Source organism: Pundamilia nyererei, unplaced genomic scaffold, assembly GCF_000239375.1.
Source record: "Pundamilia nyererei isolate P.nyererei 1_Seehausen unplaced genomic scaffold, PunNye1.0 scaffold00082, whole genome shotgun sequence".
Lineage (NCBI taxonomy): Eukaryota > Metazoa > Chordata > Actinopteri > Cichliformes > Cichlidae > Pundamilia > Pundamilia nyererei.
Window position 1 is genome coordinate 1,650,513 of NW_005187483.1, and position 17,694 is coordinate 1,668,206.

At 38.3% G+C, this 17,694-nt stretch overlaps 1 protein-coding gene across 3 annotated transcripts in view; it reads left to right on the top strand.

Moving 5' to 3' along the window:
• LOC102214895 (ADP-ribosylation factor-like protein 15) overlaps positions 1–17,694 on the top strand; it is a 97,757-nt gene that overhangs the window by 48,790 nt on the left and 31,273 nt on the right. For all 3 annotated transcript variants that reach the window (XM_005738180.2, XM_005738179.2, XM_005738178.2), the window contains exon 4: positions 6,142–6,350. In XM_005738180.2, the coding sequence (XP_005738237.1) occupies positions 6,142–6,350 (209 nt within the window). The remainder of the gene's footprint in view (positions 1–6,141; positions 6,351–17,694) is intronic.

Sequence of the window (17,694 nt, forward strand, 5' to 3'; positions counted from 1 at the left end):
TTTTTACCCTCCACTAATCTACAGATTCTTTTTCTTTCTTGATGATGAACTAACTGTAATTCTATGGTCTTTGAAATATTAAAACTAGTCAAAATGCCCTTTTTAGAATATCTTCAAACCCAAACTGGCAACTTAAAATAGCCTTGTTTTTCACCACAAGCAGAACATTAAATATCACTAGTGAAAATTTAGAGAAATATTTGCAGAAATATGACAGAAAATGGTTTGATTTGATTTAAAAAATAAAAAATAATTTATTTATAGACGATTAACCAAACAGCTGACCTTTTCAGGTCGAAAAGTTCTTACATTTCAATAAATTCAAAAGCCTAGACCTATATCAACGTTCATTGTCAATAACTTTGAGAAAGAATGTGAAAATGTTTTATGCGTGTGGAGAGTTGGCTGCATTAGTAATGCATGATAACTTCATAAGTGTTTCACATAAGTGTCCTGTTGCAGTTGGCTGTGCATGTACAATGAATCAAATGCATGCAAAACACAGCAAGTGTTCATACAATATAAGTAAGATTCAGATTCAAGGTCTTTGGGGCATGAATTTAAGATTCATGGGTCCCAGACCTCAAACCATGCATACTTTCATATGTTTTATTATTTTATGCAGTACATGGAATGTGTTAGTACTTTCCTTCCTTTTTGCTTTAGCCTCACATGCTGCAAAAATGTGCACTCGCCAAACAAAAAAAATATAACGAGTCAGATGTGTTATCCAGCCGTTTAATTTCTGAGAAGTGACTCTGATGTCAGACTCATAATAAAGCTGTTTCGCTAGTGTAATTTATTTTATTTATTTGGTTTTGTTTTTTTTAGAAATTCTGAAATCTGAATGCTTGAGGTGTTTAGGGAACATCTGTAATTTTAGCTGCACTCCCCACTACTACCAGAAAATTCCCAACATGTGTGAAATTGCAGCCAAATTTGGGCAGACTAAAAATAAATGAAGCGGTCTCCCCAGCAACTCAATTCCTGTCTGTCAAAGCAAGTGACTAATACAAGGTCAGTTTCCATTTCATTATTTAGAAATGAATGTCTTGGCTAGCATTTGTTTTTGTCCCCGGGCCCACTTCAGGTGTTTTGCATTTATTACACACAACTACATGCACGCCATTCACTAAATGCATCCTTATGACTATTCTCTTTTAAAAACCTAAACGTTATGTGCTTGTTTCTGTCTGTTATGCTTTCATAACAACCAATTGGCTTCATATGAGGTGTTCAGGGAACACTGGTAACTTGGAGTGTCTGCCAGGTGATTAGCATTTATGATTTGTAAATTATACAACAGAAAATTGCAGACATTACACTTTCCCCTGTGCATTGCATATCTATTTGCATGAACATTGGTCACACACGATGTTTGGGCACAACAGCTTGGATCATTAGCAAATGTAATTCTATTGCTATCAGCAAGTGTGCAATCAGCTCTTCCTGAAAGGGAACATTTGAATGAATAAGAGCTGAACCAAAAGATAAGTGTGAGGGCAAGTAGAAAGGATGTTGAACATTCATAGAAATGCAAATTGTAACTTAAATTAGAAGTAAATGGGAGGCATTCAAGGGAACACAAATAAAATTGAAAAAGGAAAAAGTGATAGTATTCAGCTGTGAATTCTTCTTCTGTAGCACCCAACAAAGCATACCATAAGATTTGACAGCGCTATGTGAGATTCTTTCAACTAGCTGATTAAAAGGACTCGGTTCAGATGTATTGTTTATCCACGTAATTTGTCATGTTCAGGCAGGGAATCTGTCATATTGGAGGCAGGCATTTTAATGTTACTTTTGTCAGGTTTTACACATGGAATAAGTGAGGCAACAAGCAGTCCAGTTCATGAGTCAAGACTTGACAAGTTCACTAGGAGCCATGACTGTTACTGACATGCTATTTTTAACTTCTCGTGATACAACTTCCAGCTTGTTATGTCTGCTTGCAGTCTAAAACTATAAAATGTGTTTTTAAATTATTATTCTAGGTTCTTTTTGGTGGATATAAATAAAAACGATACATGAAAGTTGTCAAAAACAGAGAGGAAAAACAAGCAAAGAGATGGTCTGGCGCACCGATGGTGCACTTTTATAAAATTAATCATATGAGTAACTTCCTCCAAGAATCATGACATCATGTTTGCAAATCCTGCTCACAGACCAATAGGTGGCAGAAGCTGCCAACAAGATCCGACGAGACATGACAGACATTCCACCATTTCCAGGCAAAGTTGAGAGAAGCTTCCTAGTCAATCTCTCAAGTGCCACTTTGTCTGATAGCTTTCCACTCTAGTGAGAGGTGTGAGTAGAAAGAGTGGGGGAGGAAGGAAGGAAAGAAGAGAAGGAGAGCATGAGAGAAAGGAGGTAAATGTCACTGAGAGCAATTCGTGATTTTTAAACATTTGCCTGCCTCACAGTTCGTCACTTCTTGGCAATTAACTTACTATGAGCAACTATAACAAAATAACAATTCACAAGATTGCAAAGGAAGGAACCTCACCAGATGGAGAGGGATAATTTTAACCAGAGAAAGTACATCTTCTACAATCAAGTGAACATACTTGTGTGTATAGTGTACACAGAGACAACAACTTTATTGAGCGTGTAAAACAGACATTTAGCACCTGTTAATAGAAAACATGTGGAAAGGGCAGTAATCATTTGAGTGAATACATTTAAAAGTGTGAAACCAGACAACAGCTATTCTTTTTATAATATGATGTGCAGTAAAGTGTTGGTGGAACTTCAGCTTTTTATAGATTTCATATAAGAAAAAGATTTGTTTAGGAAAAACAACGACCCTTATGTGCACTTTGAATTTGTAAAACTAAACTTTTTGTTTCAAAATTTTGTTGGAAATGTGTACTTTCCTCCTCATACATTCCTCGTGAGGATCAGCAGCTGTTCTCAGTTTGGATTCAATCAGTTAAAATGAATTATTCTTATTTCATAAGACAAGACCCCTAATGCTGAAGGACCAAGAAATGAAAGAATATTGCCAAGATATCACAGTTATTGGTTATTCCTTACTGACTTTAAGAAAAGTGTTGTCAGAGTAAAAAATGATGCACATGGAATGGCATTCATACAGTGCTTTTCTAGTCTTTTGATTCCTAGCCACATGTTACCATACATTCATACAATGCTTTGTTCTGCACCTTTAGGCACATTATTTGCCTCTCCTCTATGCTCGATTTAGAATCACAGTTTAACCTAAAATGCATGTTTTTTGGGGGTTTTCTTTGCTGTGAGGCAATAGTGGTAACTACTGCAACACCGTCCCACCCATGGTGAGATTTGCCATAAATAACACCAATTAGACTTGCTGTAATTACAAAGGTACATTCAAGTAGTGTAGATGGGTTTGCAAAAGAGAGGTTCAGAGATTTGACCAGACTTTGTGTTGCAGCTCTTAATACATAACAGGTTGATTCTTGTTTGTGTGGTGGACACTGCTGTTTGAGGTTATTTTTGGCAGGGGTTTGTTCAGTGAAGATTGTAAACCAACCTTTTTTCCCTAAAGTAGCCCATCAGAAAAAGTCCCAGGAAATAAACAGACAGAAGTTATTAGCTGAAAATGAATATTTAAATCATTATAAATGATTACATGTCTGAAAAGACACTCCCATAGATACAATCATATAACACCTATACTCAGACTTTCCATTTATACAGTTTGTGTTAAAGATGAAAAAAATTGTATGCTACCCCCTGTTTTTAAAATTCACCAGTTCCTATTGGGAAAAAGTGCAAGTTTGCCTTGAAGAAGTGATGTAGGTAAGATGATCCAAGAATCAGGGAGAACCTGCCACAGTTGTTTGGTGGATTTAGGTGATCGCAATTGCTGCTTCTCTTCTTATAATCTCAGATTGACTCAGTGATGTTGAGAACAGGACTCAGTGGTGGCCATGCCATCTGTTGCAGGACTCGCTTGTCCTTCTTGTTATTGAAGATGATTCTCTAACTGACAAGCATGTTGATGATGATACTTTGTGGCAGTGATTAGGAATTATTTTTCATAGCGGACGTCCAACAGTTGGTGCTGTAATTAAGGACATTAACCATTTATTTAACATGTTCATTTAAAAGTAAGCAAAGATGACAAATGACCTTTAAACTATTTCTAGAGTGGGAAGTTAATTTTCCCAATGGGAAACTGGGGCTGTTGTGCAGGGTTACACCAGTAAGCTGAACTCAGTTCTGCTCAGTGTTAATTTATTAATATTGATTTAATTTTACAAACTACTATCACTGTAGATTTTAGAATTAGTCAATGAAAATGTGAAAAAGACAAAATAAAAGTACCAGCATTTTATCGCTGTTTAATGAGTATGTGCAGTTTCTACTAAATTTCAGACTTAACTTTATGCAAAGTGCTGTTGCTGTTTTGTTTGTAGTTTAGTTTAGATCGTTTTTCTTATTCAGTTATAGAAATCTAGTCTGTTTTGGACTTGAACAAGTGTATTGAATTCACATTGAGTGTCTAGTAAATTGAAGATCTGCCTTCTATTCTGCATCTGAGAGCTCTGGAAGCTTTACCTACCTTCTCACAAAGCTCTCAAAATTGCGTCCTCGGATCCCATTTCTTTTTAGCAAGTTACCCAGGCTGAACCCTCTGTCAGCTGTGTGGTAGTCTATGTCACTATGTTCAATCTCATGATCCTCCAGAAGTGGAACAAACTGTCTGTGATTGTCTTGCACTGATGAAGTTGCACTGATACTACATCAACAACATTCATTTTAGAACTGACTTTCACAACACCTCCTGAGGTGTAATACATTGCAAAAATCTGAATTTCAGTTCTGGGTTCATCTTAAAAGTCGGAACATTTTTCACTGTCAGATTTGGACAGCCATTGCTTGAAACACCTGCCAGTTTGTCCCATTTTGAGCCCCAGAATATCCAGGTGAACAAATCACTTCCTGTTGTTGTCCCGAATCACTAAGCTGGTCTTGATGGACCAAGCCCCATCCAGGGATGAACCAAGCTTTTTCCTTGTTGCTTTTGCAACTTTGCTAGCAAAGGATCAGATGCCAGTTCCTTTTCTGCATCAATAATTTGTTTGGTTTTTGTTTTTTTTTTTCTGTGTTTAGTCTCCTAATGACATTTTAAACTGTAATATTTAATAACAGCAATCTGCCCTCTACCAAGTAAGCACCCAGCTTTAACTCAGACTTCAGTAAATAAATATTTAGAAGTCCAGGTCTTGTGGAAAAACTCTACGTTCTTCATCAATTTTTCTTTAATGTGAGCTGATGTCTTTCAGAGCTAGTATAACTTGCAGCTGTGAAACATCTGGTCCAATGCATTTACAGTGAAGTTGCAGTCACTTGCACACGAATATATGTAAATTTAAAAAAAAAAAAAATAGCATTGACCTCCAAAATAAAGCAACAAAGCTGTATTGTGATATCCAAAACATAGCAAAATTATTAAGCCATTCACTGATGAGGATTTTATCAAAGTGTTTGGTGGCTGAAATGGGACAAACTGGGTGACGTATACTTATCTATGTTTGCATCCTAGTTTCCTATTGATCTCACATGGGCCGCTCAGGGACAGTCAAAGAGCCGGATGTGACCCGAGGGCCGTACAATGCTCTGCACTGTATGGACAAACGTAATGGGCCACACCTCTCTGTCTGTTTTCAATCCCTTTGCCTCAGGTGTAATAAATCTAGCACCTAACCATGCAGTAGGCCTTTAGAGACATCTGTGGAGGAATGGGTCATTCTAAAGAGGTCAATGAATTTGAGCATGATACTGTAATAGGATACTATGGTTGAAACACTAAGGTTACATTAAAAGCTTTTGTGTGTGTTTATTTTGTTATTAACTAATTATTAATGTCTTTTCTCAAATTTGTTTTTACAACTGCAACCTTTGCTGTGAGTGAAAATTAGAATGGAAGCAGAGGAAGGTGGCGGTCATGTCTGACTCGTGTTGTCAGCATCTCTTTGGTTGTTTTGGTTTTACACCAAACAGATTCCTTAATCCATAATTTATATATTTGAGTGTTATGTATATTTTCTTTTCATTAAAGTTAATTTACAAACACAACAATTACAAGTGTCATACTTTCTAATATAGAGCTCTAACAGTGGCTAAATTTAATAGCATCACATCCGTCCACAGGAGCTGACAACATCAAGAAGTATTGGAGTCGTTACTACCAAGGATCACAGGGTGTAGTCTTCGTACTGGATAGCGCATCATCAGATGAGGACCTGGAGGCGGCACGTAATGAGCTCCACTCGGCTCTGCAACACCCACAGCTCTGCACACTACCTTTCCTCATCCTTGCAAATCATCAGGACAAGCCTGCTGCAAGAACGCCGAACCAGGTAAGTTAGTTTGTTGTCAGTGCTGCTGCTAATGTTTCCATTTGATGTTTCTCTCAAAGTTCAGTTTGTCTTGCAGATGTAAACACTGCCCCTTACACGTCTGGGTTAGTAAAGACATCATTTTGCAGAATTCATTGCACACATTCATATAAATATACACATACACATGGATGACCCTTTTCTTTTTACACTGAAATAACTTGTTGTATACAATAGGCCCATTAGGGCTGTCACACAGTTTACTGTGGACAACATAATGACTTTTGGAATGTTAACATATTGCCAGATATTGAAAATTGTGAAACCTAAGGATGAAATTTCTGTGTTTTTCATAGTAGTGGAGTTCTGGCTTTTGTGTGTCAATGGACTTTGGGTTTTTTGGGGTTTTTTTCCGAAGGCAGTTTGGTCCCCAGCAAAGGGATAAACTCAGATTATTAAAGACCTCTTTAGATTAGTTTAGTAGTAGAAAATTCCACCAGACCTGTGTCTTTTCCTTTTTTTTTTTTGTCTCTTTCACATTTTTGTTGCTGAATAACTTGGGTGGGGAGAGAGCAGTTAAGGAGATAAGATAAACTTGCATCTCTATAAATGCATATATACATCACACTCTCAGTTCAGCAGTCAGAAATATCCATCTGTTAATTTAATTTCAAAGCATGCCCAAGTCCAAGCATGAAGGTGTTGGGTATATACAGTATGTTGCTGTGAAATGATCCTATAGCAAGGCATTCTGTGTCACCTATCTCATATAACAAAATTTAGCACAACATAACATAATTAGCAGCATTATATAATTTCCCCCAGGTATCAATAAAGTATTCTGATTCTAAAGATCTTAATGTAATCAATCAGAACAACCCGTGTGACACCCTCACCTTGGGACAAAGTTGATGACTGCTTGTGTTTTGGGTATAAAGGACAAAAAGGTCAAAAAAATCAGTTCTAAGAGACTCTAAGAAGTCTCTTAGAGTAGGATGCTATATCTAGCATTTCTTATGCAGTGCTCACTACATACGTTTTAAAATCGTGGACACTCGCTCTCAAAATCACAAACACACACAGAAATATATACACACATACATCATGTTTAGGGTCCTATTTGATGTTTCTAAATGATGACAAAGATGAATAGTTAGAGAGAGCACCATCTGCATTTCCTACCCTGGACCACCAATGTTGCTACTTCAGGGATGTGAAATCCACTGTGGGAAATGAAAAAGGGATAAGCTGTGAGACTGATTCTGTTGTGACATAAAGTAATTGTAACTAAAGCAAAGATGTTACTGCTGGGCTTCAGAAAAATATTGCATTTAGGTGTGCGAGCAGTTAATTTGAGAAGCAAACCATAGTCTTTGGTGCCACAATAATAACTTTTGTGTTGTGCTGCAAGGACCTCTAACTAGGTTTATTAAATATTACTTGCATTCGTATTTAGTGGAGCAACTGGCTTCACTCTTCCAAATATAATCACACTTTGTTCATAGACAATGTTAGAACATGATGACCTGTCTCTAATTAGGTACAATGTTTAAAAGGGATATGAACAAACGTCACAAATACAATCAGTACTCGATATTATGACGCAGGAATCGAACACCAAACGCCAGCGGTTCAATTTTAGCCACACTTGTGAGTCAAAGTGCATGAAACAGGAGTGCAATTTTACAGATCAGCTAGCGGGTGTTGATCGCACTCTGAGCAGCAGAAATGAATAAAAGAATCAGCTGCAGCAACACACAGAGCAAACATTTAGTGTTCTGCAATGGAACGCAGAAAAAGCTATGCACACAGACGTGCTACATGTCAGGCAACCAATGAAAAGCTTTAGACTCTGTACAGATTTTTTTATTTTTTTTGCACTCTGGAGCCCAACACCACCAGAATCAGTTTTAACTTAATGTAACTAATTAGTATGGATTGGATGCACTTGAGCATGAGCCACAATAGTCACGGAAACCCACTCATCTTATTGATCATTTAAATGGCAACTGCTCGCTTTGAGCTCGACAACACTGGTCCCCTTGTTGGCCCTCAAATCATAGCAGATTAATTAATCTGCCTGTGGCCTGCCCATATTCTCTGAACGGTCTTGGCGTGATGTGTCCTTATCAGTCAGTCATCAGTTTCTGATTTGGCTGAACTGTGTGCAAACACTGATGACACATGAGACTGACTTATGGGGATGGAGGGGTTGGATAAAAGTTGCCTAAAGGCCTTTTTTGCACCCCGTTGGAAGGCCCTGTTTAGTTCATCATGAAAGACTTGCATAAAACTAGTTGTTCAGGATTGATGCAGTTGTTTTGATACTATGTCTACTATCAGCTGAACGTCACTGGGAATTTGAACGTTTTCCATGTTGCTGTTCTATGTGTGTTTGTCATAGTATTTCTGACTTAGTTATGCATGCACTTGAATTGATTACAGATCATAAGAAACTCCAGCTGCAATTTTATTTTAATTTCTATTTACTTTACCTTCTATGCTCTTGTGTATATATACATCGTGTCTAGCACGTATGACAAATTGGTGATTAACATAAAGCACTGGAATCTGCTGTGAGTGATAACATGTATTATTTAATTGAATTATTCTTATGGTTTATTAATATACTTTGACAGAATTTTTCACAGTGGTTAATCCAGTTTAGATACCAAAGAAATGCTATTTCATGTCCATATTTGTATTCGTTGTAATCTGTTTGTGTGTTTGTATTTCTATGGTCATTATGAGTGTTACCGTCCCTGTGTGCACATATCTGACTCATGCCTTGTCACTGAAGGAGCTTAATGTTCAGTGACTCATAAATAATCTTTGCATAAGACAAAACAAAATTTTAGACCAACTGTTAAAGAACCCTTTGTTTCTTTGTCTCTGTGTTATATATAGAGCTAAATATCTTTGATACTGTAATGGAAAAGAAAAGTGGAAACAGAACGGCTGAGAGGAAAACTTCTCTATACGTTAACTAAACATTTGTTCAGCGTCCACAGGGGTCTCTTCCTGGAGTTTGTTTCCATTTCTGCCAAGGTTCCCATGATATTGGTTCTAGTTGGAGACATAAGATAAATTATGTGTGTTTATTTATTCAGCATTTTGATGCAAGAGGAAAATAAGTATTGAATCTGAAGGATGAACCATGGTCCAGTTCTGATGCGTATGTGTCTGTCACAGGTGCCTCAGGCAGTGGACAGCCCAGATGTACACAGCAAGATGATGCATGTGTGTTCTGACAACTTCCTGTCATAGCCAACACTGAGATTTTCCAAAAATTGGGCTGTCTCACCTCTTATGTCCAATGAAGTCACATGGGCCAGCTGTTGTGCCCCGTGCCAGTCAGTGAGCCTTTGGCGCCCATGACGCCACGCGTATTCAGTTTAAAGGGGTAGTGTGTCTAGATATTAATATGTATTTTTAGGATGATTAATAAAAACACACACCAGCCACTTTATGAAGTACACCATAGTAAAGTGCTTGCTGGACCTCTGTCTGCCTTCAGAAATGCCTTAAGTCTTCATGGCACCAATTTTTGACAAGACATCCATATTGCGATGATGGCTTTACACAGTTGTCAGCTGCATAATCACGATGCAGATCCCCTGTTTCATTTCACCACAGCCAAAAGGAGCACTACTGGTGACTGTGGAGGTCATGTGAACAGAGTGAATTCAAAGTAATGTTCAGGACATTAGTTTTAGATGATCAAAGCGTTATGACGTGGTATATAGAGACAGCAGTGATAAAGATGAGTAGACTGTGGTCATAAAGGGATGGACATGGTAAGGTATCTGCTTCAAGGTTTGAACTGTTGTGTATTCAGAGATGCTCTTCTACATAGCTTGGTTGCAACAAGGAATTTTTCTTCTCTCCCTATCAGCTCGAAGCTATCTGAGCATTTCCTTCTGACATCTGACATCAGCAAGGCATTTTCTCCTAAAGAACTTCTGCTCACTGATTATTTTTTTCTCCGTAAATGCTAGCAGTTGCGTGGGAAAATCCCAGTAGATCAGCAGTTTCTGAAATACTCAGACCAGTCTGTCTGACACCAACAACCACACCATATTAAAAGTCACTTATATCACTTTTCTTCTGCATTCTGATGGCCTGGTTCAATGTTAGAAAGTCATCTTCCTGCTTAAAGACATTGAGCTGCTGCCATGTCAGTGTTTGTTAGGTACACCTGTTTAATTAACATCTAATCAGATTGGCCTCTGAGTGAATATTTCATAATTTTACAGCTTTTCTGGAAGCCTGCTGAAAAAGCAGTATCATGATTCTGTCATTGCAGGGCTGTGATCTAGATTGCAATATTAGATTATAGCCACAGATGAATAGAATTAAGTAATGCTGCAAATTTTTACTGGAACTTGTAAATGTGCTGTTGCAGACCCCTTACTCCTCCAGCAGGTTTTCATTTGAGCTCTACAAACCTCCAAAGACAGCAGCTGCATTGCAGGTTCTTGCTTCTTGTGAATGTTTGACAAGCACCACCCATGAAACAGTCCCAAATTTAGTCGGTCTGAATTCTATTGGCAGCTTTTCTGGCGATGACACTATACACAAATTACGTCTCCTTGTTGACCTTTTTCTCACAGCAACCACACTGTTGACAGAACAAGGATCATTTCCTTAACACACACATGCTTGCATTTGTTAGTGCTGTTTTCTGGGGCACTCTTTGTTTATGGTGTCACATCAGTGACTTAGGGTGTTTCTGACACTGTAAGAGCAAGGGGTGAGAGTAGGTGGCAATGGGGTAATATAGCTTAGCCAGCCTGTTAAGGCCTGACTGAAGCCCTCTGTGCTGGAGCAAGTGTTTTTGGGAGCAGGTTGGGTCTGGAGGAGGTAGAAGGAAACATGGGATAAAATTCCTTGTTGACATCAATCTCCTGCCATTGGGGGGCCCAAGGAAGCTAGGGAGGTGTTGAGGGGAGGTCACCCTGTTGATATAACACCTCAACAAAGCAGGTCTGTTTGGATGGCAGGCCTTAATGGAATGCATCCATGAGGTGCTGTTGTTTTAGAAAATGCTATCAGTGTCGTGGATGTTGGTGTTTTTTAGTTGTAGTCTGAGGAAAAGACAGAAGTAGAAATAAAACTGATGATACAGCATATGAAGAGTGGGAAAACCAGTGGAGGTCTGGACTGAGTCATGATGCCTGGTGTGGGAACTAACAGAAAAAATACGGTAAACAGAGGAAGAAGGAACAGGCTGCAATATCTGACTTTGGGAGCCATTAGAAAGGCTCCCCTGCAGGATTGAAGACAGAGGCGTTGAAACATTGGGGTCAGCTTCCCTGGATGATTGAAAAGCCCACCCCACCCCATGCACATGCCCGCATATGCACACGTACGCACACACTGTACTGTCTTTTATTTTCTTCCCCATTCTTGTTCTTTCTTTTTTTCACACTCTCATTCCCTCATTTACTCACTCCCTCACTTATACTCACACACTCAAGCTCAAGTGAATCCAGACCTGAGGAGTTCATTATGCTTTTCTTCATTTTGAGCATTTTGTAGTCTGGTATGAATTGCAGCACATCTGTTTTCAGTGTACCATGTGAAATCTCATGTTGCCTTTGCAGAGTTGCACTGCACTGATGCTTGTCAGTGCAGTGCAACTCTGGACAAGTGGAGGGCATTTTAAAGAGGAAAAACAATTTTTGTTGGTCTGTTAATTATTAAATTGTTTCTTAAAAATGATTTCCCAGTCTGCCTTTCCTTCTAGAACAGGGGTCAGCAACCTTTAAGACCCAAAGAGCCATTTGGACCCGGTTTCCACACAAAAGAAAACACTGGGAGCCGCAAATACCTTTTGACATCTAAAACGAAGATAACTTTGTATATATTGTTTTTTACCTTTATGCTTTGTGTGAACAACTAAGGTGTGTTGCTTATGAAATCCATGAAGTGCTACAGAGAAAATTACATTTTATTTATGTAATTAACACATTTTGAACACTTAAAGAAATATAACAAAAGGAAAGAAACCCAGCTGAACTAAAATGATCCATGTAGCAAACAAAAACTGTTGTGAGCCGCCACCCTTATATCGCCTTTGGGCTTTTGGAGCCTTGACCTGACTTTTAAAAAATAATTGGAAAAAATGCACTATGCTGCTAAAAGATGAAACACACTGCTTAGATATGTATTTTACCAGGTTAATGTGTGTGGTCAGGTGCGGTCTGCAGCACCGCTGCAGGGGAGGCGGACGCACCTGAGCGGCACCCGCAATTATGCCTCGCCGCCTTAACGTCTGTGCTATCTATGCTGTTGTAGGTATGTGTTGGGCTGTGAGCTGCAAAGCTGCAGCCGGCTGGATGCGTACAGCAACCGTGTGTGAAAAGTGGTCAATAAAGAGATGCTGAAAAGCGTGTTCATGGAAACATCGTCGGGTCTGCCTTGATATGTTTACAATGGGACTTCTGCTCCTGAATCTCTGCGCACAGCATCTGCAAATCGGGGCTGTACTTTCATCTTTCGGCGGGTACACCGGCTTCCGCAAGTGTGACGCTTATTTTGAGCGATGAAAAAAATAATAAAATATAATTTTATTTTTATATTTCAATATCACAATAATCTTCCAATTTAGAACTACGAGTTAAAAAAAATAACTAACATAAATAAAATACACTTCAGCTAAATACTTCTAATTTATTTTCCCAAACCACGCAGAGCCGCACTAAAAGGACTAAAGAGCCGCATGCGGCTCCAGAGCTGCAAGTTGCCGACCCCTGTTCTAGAGGATTAAGACACGAAAGAGGACACAGATATTGACAGATTCCTCACCAAACATGCAAACAATCATTGATCATCAATTGGCCATGTTTTGACTAAAACAGGCTGGCAGATGCAAACATACACAGAGACACCAGTGGGCACACAGACGCAGACAATGCATTATATGGGCTGTGGTTTCTGCCTTCAGCTGATCCTAGCAGGAGTACATTTAACTGAATGAACATTTTTTATTTTTTTATTTTTTTGCATCTACTGTTAACCAGTATGCTCCCCCACAAATTTTCCTTGTCCATACTTAAATGTATCCAAAAAAGTTCACTTTTTTAAAAATATCTTGGTTTGTGACTCTGTGAATTCTTTATCTGAGTTACACAATTTTAGAGTGGTTACTGTTTTAGCTTAAGCTAATGGGGAAAAAGGGGAAATCCCACTTTTACATTTGGCATTTTGGACTTGTTTTTGTTTTTTGCATTCGTATACTACGTTGTAACACATACTGCATATGTATAAATGAGAGACACGCTCATTTATAAATAAATAAATAAAAAATTACACATCGTGAAATGCCATCTGATGAGTGGTCAAGTGAGACTTTGCATATGCATTGCACAGATTTTCACCTTTATTTATTTATTTTCAAGTCTGTTGAGGGATTCCAGCTATTAAAGAACTTAAAACTGAAAATCAAATTGAATCTCTACCAGTTCATCGCTCACAGTGTAAATCTGACTTTATGATGTGAAGCTTCTTAAAATTTTAGAAACTAAGGCTAATTTCTGTCCTCTTTTCTAAGATCTAGAGCATCTAAATCTTGACAGTGTCACTGCAAAAGCACTAGGGACAGGAAGTTTAAGACCTCTGGCCCCTCTCTTATTTGATGCTCACTTACTTTACTTTTAATTTCTTGTCTATTCATACGTGGTTATACCAAAAATGTATTTGCAAGTCCTTACAAAACTGTGTGGCGTCCTTTCTTTTACAATCCAAGTATGCTAGATAAATGTTGAACTTACTCCAGCATGTGAAAAGCTGTAACTGAGTGGGAGGCAAGTTTTCTGCAGGGAACATCTTCAGCAACCCCACAGCTGAGTGGGGTTCTTCGCAGCCAGTTTCTGTTCTCCTGTGGTCCCCAGGAATGTGGCTCACACAATGATAGAAACTCCACAACTAACATTTTTTTTCTTCCCATGTAAAGAGGTTTGTGGAAAGTTCACTTTTAAAAAGCCCAGAATTGCATTTTGCTGTATTGCATTAGTTTATTTAAAATGTTAGCAATTCAAACTGTGTTTGAGACAAATCTTTTTTTCTTCTTCTTCTTTTTTTTTTTTTTTTTTTTTTGGCCCTCATTTGTATTTTTTAGCTCATATTTGAGACTCACACAAAATAGAAATGTTCTAATCACTGATTGGTGGAAAGTTCAGTGACAACTATAGGTGAGGCCACCTCCTGAGATTAAGAGGGTGGCTGGGTCATGGTGTAGGGAAGTAATTGTTAGCCAGCCTTTTTGTCTTTATTATCAGGCTTTCTGAAATAAAGTGGGTGGAGTGGGGGGTATGGGGCCTGTCCCTGGCTCTCTGTTTGATCATTGATCTCCATGACCCCATTCGAAGGGTCTTAATCTCTCTGTTGACCTCCTGAAGGATTTTTTTGAGGAAGGGTTTCAGGGGTGGATCTTGACTGGGAACTATCAAGAGAGTGGAGATGCTGTAGGGAGAAAAGGGGGTGGCGCTTTTTCCTTTGAGTGGAAAAGGTTTTACCAGCATAGTCAGTCATATCCAGATTTTTATAAAGGTCACACTTTTAATTATAATTATGTGCCCCAAAATTACTTTTAGTTTTTTTTATGCCCCAAGTTTTCAAGCCACCACTTTCATTGACAGTAATAGAACAATGTTATCTCGGCCTTCAGAGCTGCACTCCTTCATTAATGTGGTATCTTGGTTAAAAACGTCCACGATGGTTCTTATTTTCCCTATTGTCAGGTATTTGCTTGGGTATAAGAGATATTGTTTTATAAAACAATTTAGTAATAATTATCCATTATAATTCTAAAAATGATCTAAAGGCTCTAAATGCAGGGGGGGGTTGTATAGCCATATGCATTATTATAGTTTTCTGACTGTCTTTTATCCGATTTGTCAACAATTCTTTGATTTAAGAGAAAGAGAGGTTTTTTTCCAAGTTGGTTAATGCTTTTACACTAATTTCATGTATTTAATACCCAGATAAAAGCCATGTAAAATGTATGCAAATTCAATTTAAATATGCAGAAGTTTTTGTTGGCCAGGTTATATTTATGCTCTCTGATGGCTCACGGATGTCACAAAGAAATCATGGTTATCAGTTTTATTATTAATAATTTATCTCTTTAGTCTGCAAATAAATCAGGTGTGACTATTGATAAAACATGTAGAAACAGGAGGAAAATGAGGCAGGAGTATTCCTAGATGATAGCTGTGGGATTGCTCATTCTTTTTATTGGATTTAATGAAGTCATAAAGCACGATGACACAACATTAACAGACCACAGTTTAAACTGCTTTTGACTGACTGATCAGGATGAAAAACAACACATTCAGGCGCTGACGTGCATACATGTTACTATTTTTACACAATAACTTGTAACGGTTTGTGAAAAATTCATTGATTGATTTATTGTTAAGCTTTTTTAAATCACAGATGCAGAAAATCACAAGTGCGTTTGGTACATTTACTTTAAGAGAATAGATGAACTCATGAATATGTTTACAGACACTGTGGGAGGAATAATGATCAGATATTGTGTGCTTCTTAAAAAGACAGATGTATTTAGACAGTTATATCTGGCTTATAACCACACTAGAATGCACTAATTCTGTGAAAGTAGTGGATATGGTGCTTTATTTTTTAAAAAACAATTTGGCCTCAGTTTGTTCTAGGCACTGAAAATAAAAAGACATTTTGCCTTTTTATTTGCCATGCAGTAAACAACAGTACAGTGGTGCTGTTTCAGCATCTTTGTCAGCTTAAATAAGCTTTAATGCAAAGTAAACCAATTTTACTAGTAAAACGGTAATGGGAGAAATGGGATATGCCTTTGTATCTTTGTAACTAAATATTCAAATATGGATAAACTGAATGCCATTAATCTAAACCTTTTGCCTTTATATTAAGCTAATGTTAGTTATTGGGGGATAGCACGCGACTGTTGCTGTAGTACAGTGCATTTTACTAAAACAGCCGTTAAGAGCAGGGTTTGTCTATTTCCAACACAGTTTGCTTAGCTTAACATCATCATCAGCCCTTTGTAGAAAAGTTAGATGACTTCTTGTGAACTGATATATTTATTAGTTCATGTAAAGCCCTCTGAACTAGAAGGGAAGACATGAATTAACAGTGTCTCAGGCCAAATAATTTTTGCAAAAACACCCAAGGTGTGAAGCAACTATTTCAGGTGGTCCATTTGATTTGATTACAGTGCATAAATCCCACAAAGTTGTTTTGAAACCAGTTTTGGACATAATGACATAATGAGAAAAGGTTGAAGTTTCAGCTTCCTCTCTTTGATTATTGTTTCGCTGACATAAATCACAGTTTTGCAATACAGTTTATTGAGGTCACTGTTTTTCCTTTCTTCGTAAAGCCTCCTTCCCAGTGCAATTAGCAGCTGATGATAAGGTGTTTTGGGCCGCTCTTTACTTAGAGGCTTTAATGTGGATAGCAAACATCTACTTTTATGGAGAACGAGCAACATGACAGGAAGAGCAGGAGAAGAAGAGATGGGAATGTTTTCATTAGAGTGTCTTTGGTATTCAGGCCAGATAATTAAGTCCTTCTTTTAAGTTGTCTCTTCTTCAAGACCTCCAGATGCGTCTGAGTGTTGTCAGACAAGGTGTGTTGTAACACGCCCATCCTTGGGCAGCTGTGCGGATGTACTCATTTATGCATGCAAGCGTGCACCGGTGGAAATCAAACAGTTTTACATCAACAGTCCTTTTCACTGTAATCTCCTTCCTCATTGTGTTTCCCACACAAACACACGCACACACCATGGTGTTATGTGGTCAATTCACTGCTCAGCCACTGGAATGCAGCTGCACTCTGAATAAACCGCAAGTAGATACCCACACACGCAGACGCTGTGGTCTCACTCTCCTTTACTGTCCTCAGCTGGAAAGGTTTAAACCTAACTCACACAAAGAAGGAAACCATAAAGAGTGGAATTGATGTGAAGAGGAAAACCACAGTCCTGGGTGAATTGTGATAAAGACAGACGAAACACTTCCTGGCTTCTTGTTTTGAAAGGAGATACTGATCTCAAGCAGTGTTACCTAAGATATTCAGTGTAGCCAAGCACTGAGTTTACACTGACTGGGCTGAGGAAAAGCGAGAGGACTAAGGAAACACAAAGCTGCAAATGAGACTGGTTCTGTGGCAGAACGTCAGTGCCCCAGACCTCCCCTTCTCCTTATCTCTCTGCCCATCGTCTGGGGCTTTTTTCCCTCCTCCTTCTTCTTCTTCTTCCTTCTTTTTTTTTTTTTTTTAAATCAGCACACCAATTGTAAGAGAGAGAAGATCTGAGAGGTGTCAGGATGTATGTCACCTCGGCTTCATCCATCTTTTG